General features: G+C 43.2%; 1 protein-coding gene across 1 annotated transcript; it reads right to left on the bottom strand.

The window, feature by feature from the left end:
- Positions 1-124: 124 nt before the first annotated feature.
- Positions 125-1402, bottom strand: SARC_05669 (hypothetical protein). Its single transcript, XM_014300459.1, has one exon. It carries the CDS (start codon positions 1363-1365, stop codon positions 454-456), a length of 912 nt encoding a protein of 303 aa, XP_014155934.1. The 5' UTR covers positions 1366-1402; the 3' UTR covers positions 125-453.
- Positions 1403-2500: the final 1098 nt, after the last annotated feature.

Raw genomic sequence — 2500 nt, forward strand, 5'->3', positions numbered from 1 at the left:
TATATATATTTGTTAATATATTTTTTGATATATATAAATGTATGTATAATTTATATATTACAATGTATAGTAATATATACGTGAATATATTCACGTAAATGCGTATACATAATATGCTATATACGTTCGCATATGGACACATAATTCCAAATGTTTTCTTCTAGATGAGAACGAATTGAATGCATTTACTTACATGGTAACAATAATTGATCCACTAATCATACATATACGTCTTCATATATTTGGTATATTCAGCGTTGCTAGACAGTCGAACAACCCAGAGTACAAGGTGGGTCCATTATTTGCGCTAATCACACACGTATTGCACGGAAACCAGCAATGACCTCGTGTATGTATCGAGAAAATATCGTCCACATAAACATCATAGATGACACCCATACATTTGTGTCGAACTCCACTCCCCTAGTTTGAAATTGCCACAATACTTTCACACTATTCAGAGTCAGAAACGTATGGGTCATCTCCTGGATTTCTATAGGCGTCGAGTGGGCTGCGCACTCCGTCAGATCCGTAAAAGCGTCCGTTGCCAGGCAACTCTTCATAGAGCATCTTCAATCCAGTGATGGCTGCTTTCTGTGGTGTAATCATGCCATCGCGCTTACCAAACTTGGTCAGAGTCATATCCGTGGCAACCCATCCCGGCGTGTATGCATGGACTTTAAGTGAAGGGTGTGTGCGTGCGAGATGCATATTGTACAGATTAACACACGCCTTGGAGAGTCCGTACCACTGACTGCTACTCGCTGTGATGCCCTCCAGATGATCGGGAATGGCATTTGAGCCACTTTCAAGTACACCCTTGTTCTTCTTCACAATCGCGATGATTTCCTCGATGTCCTCCCATGATTTGTCCTTCGATGTGAATATGGCCTGCCCTTTCTTGCTGAGATTGTTCACGTACATGGGACCCGATGCAGAGCTGACGAAAACTACGCGACTGCCAACCAACGGAAGAAACGCTTCTGTCACATTGTGGGTGTCTAGTACGTTCACGTTAAGAGTCTGTTCGTAGTCATCGTCAAGAAACACCCCACAGTTGTTCACGAGGGCGTACATGGGCTTCTCTGCGTTTGCCGCACAAATGCGCGTATTTGTCTCGCATGTACGTTTAACCTCATCAACCGCCTTTACAATAGACATCGCATCTGATATGTCCAGTTGCAGCACATGCACTCTATCTGCGTGCTTCTCAATGGCTGCCTTTGCGCTCTCGCCACGTTTTACATCTCTGGACCCTAGGAACACAAATGCAGAGGAATCGCGGTCCAATACAGCCTGTACTAAAGCATGTCCAACACCCTTGTTGGCACCAGTCACAACAACAACTCTCGAACACACACTCATTGTGAATAGGTCTAGTTCAAAAAAACGTAGACTTCCGAGTGCCACCTGTTGCTTTATATATTCCGAGTTTCTGACCGTGTATTTACGTGTATTTATAACTGCATCCTAATAGGACTCTTGGGCGTCATCATTTTTAGGGGGGCATAAGATGGCGGGAGATGTAAATACTTTTCAGACTTTGTAGCCCGCTACGCTTTGATGCACAAAAAGATTTGCTGACTTTAGTGACTTGTTCATGGCCCTCTGGATTTGGGCCACTGCTGAAATTTATGATTGCCGTCGTAAGGAACCTGATTTCTGCTCGTGACCCTAATGACCAAATATTAGGGCCGAGTCAGAGCCTCAGACTCATCAGAGGGCCTTGACTTGTTGCAGTTGCGTGAATTGCAAAGTTACAACTTTTACGATTTTATACCAATGGAAACTCGTAAATCAATATATAGTAGTTTTTATTTTAAAAACACTCGAAAAATCACAATACGGAATATTTAGGGGGGTTTTTTAAAATATCGCAATATGAGATAGTTGGGATTATTACACCAATCGTAATACTTACAACAGCCAAGGGAATAGTTATATACATATTTACTACAATCTACATATTCTTTTAATTCTAGAGAGAGAGAGTAGCGAGGTGGAAGGCAACTTAGTCTGAAGACGTACTTAGATACGCAGCGGTGGCCAGTAGAGTGTAGACTCAGTCGCCACTAGCCAGTACACAACTCAAATGCGGAAATGTCAGACTTGACGGATTGGAATGCAAAGCTAGTTAGACCCCCATGCCCTAAATGTACAGAGAGGGAGAACATAGTCGTTGTAGTGAGAGGAAAGCCCACCCAAGAGCTCATAGAGTTTACACAGCAGAAAGCTAATCGTGTTACCCTGGGTGGATGCGCGCCCCTGAGTGGTAACCGTGCGTGTGGCGCTTGTGGGCATGTGTGGAATATATAGAGAGAGATAGGGAGCTATGTAGATTCTTATTACACAGGTACCACACCGTGGTATGTTTGCTAGAGTATATGTGTATACGATTATGTATACTCATACCTGCGTAAACGTCTGCATACTTCTCAGACATCGCGCATGCGACAAGTAATGCGAACAGTGTATATATATCGTATTGCGAGGTCAGAGC

Source organism: Sphaeroforma arctica, assembly GCF_001186125.1.
Source record: "Sphaeroforma arctica JP610 unplaced genomic scaffold supercont1.370, whole genome shotgun sequence".
NCBI classification, from domain to species: domain Eukaryota; class Ichthyosporea; order Ichthyophonida; genus Sphaeroforma; species Sphaeroforma arctica.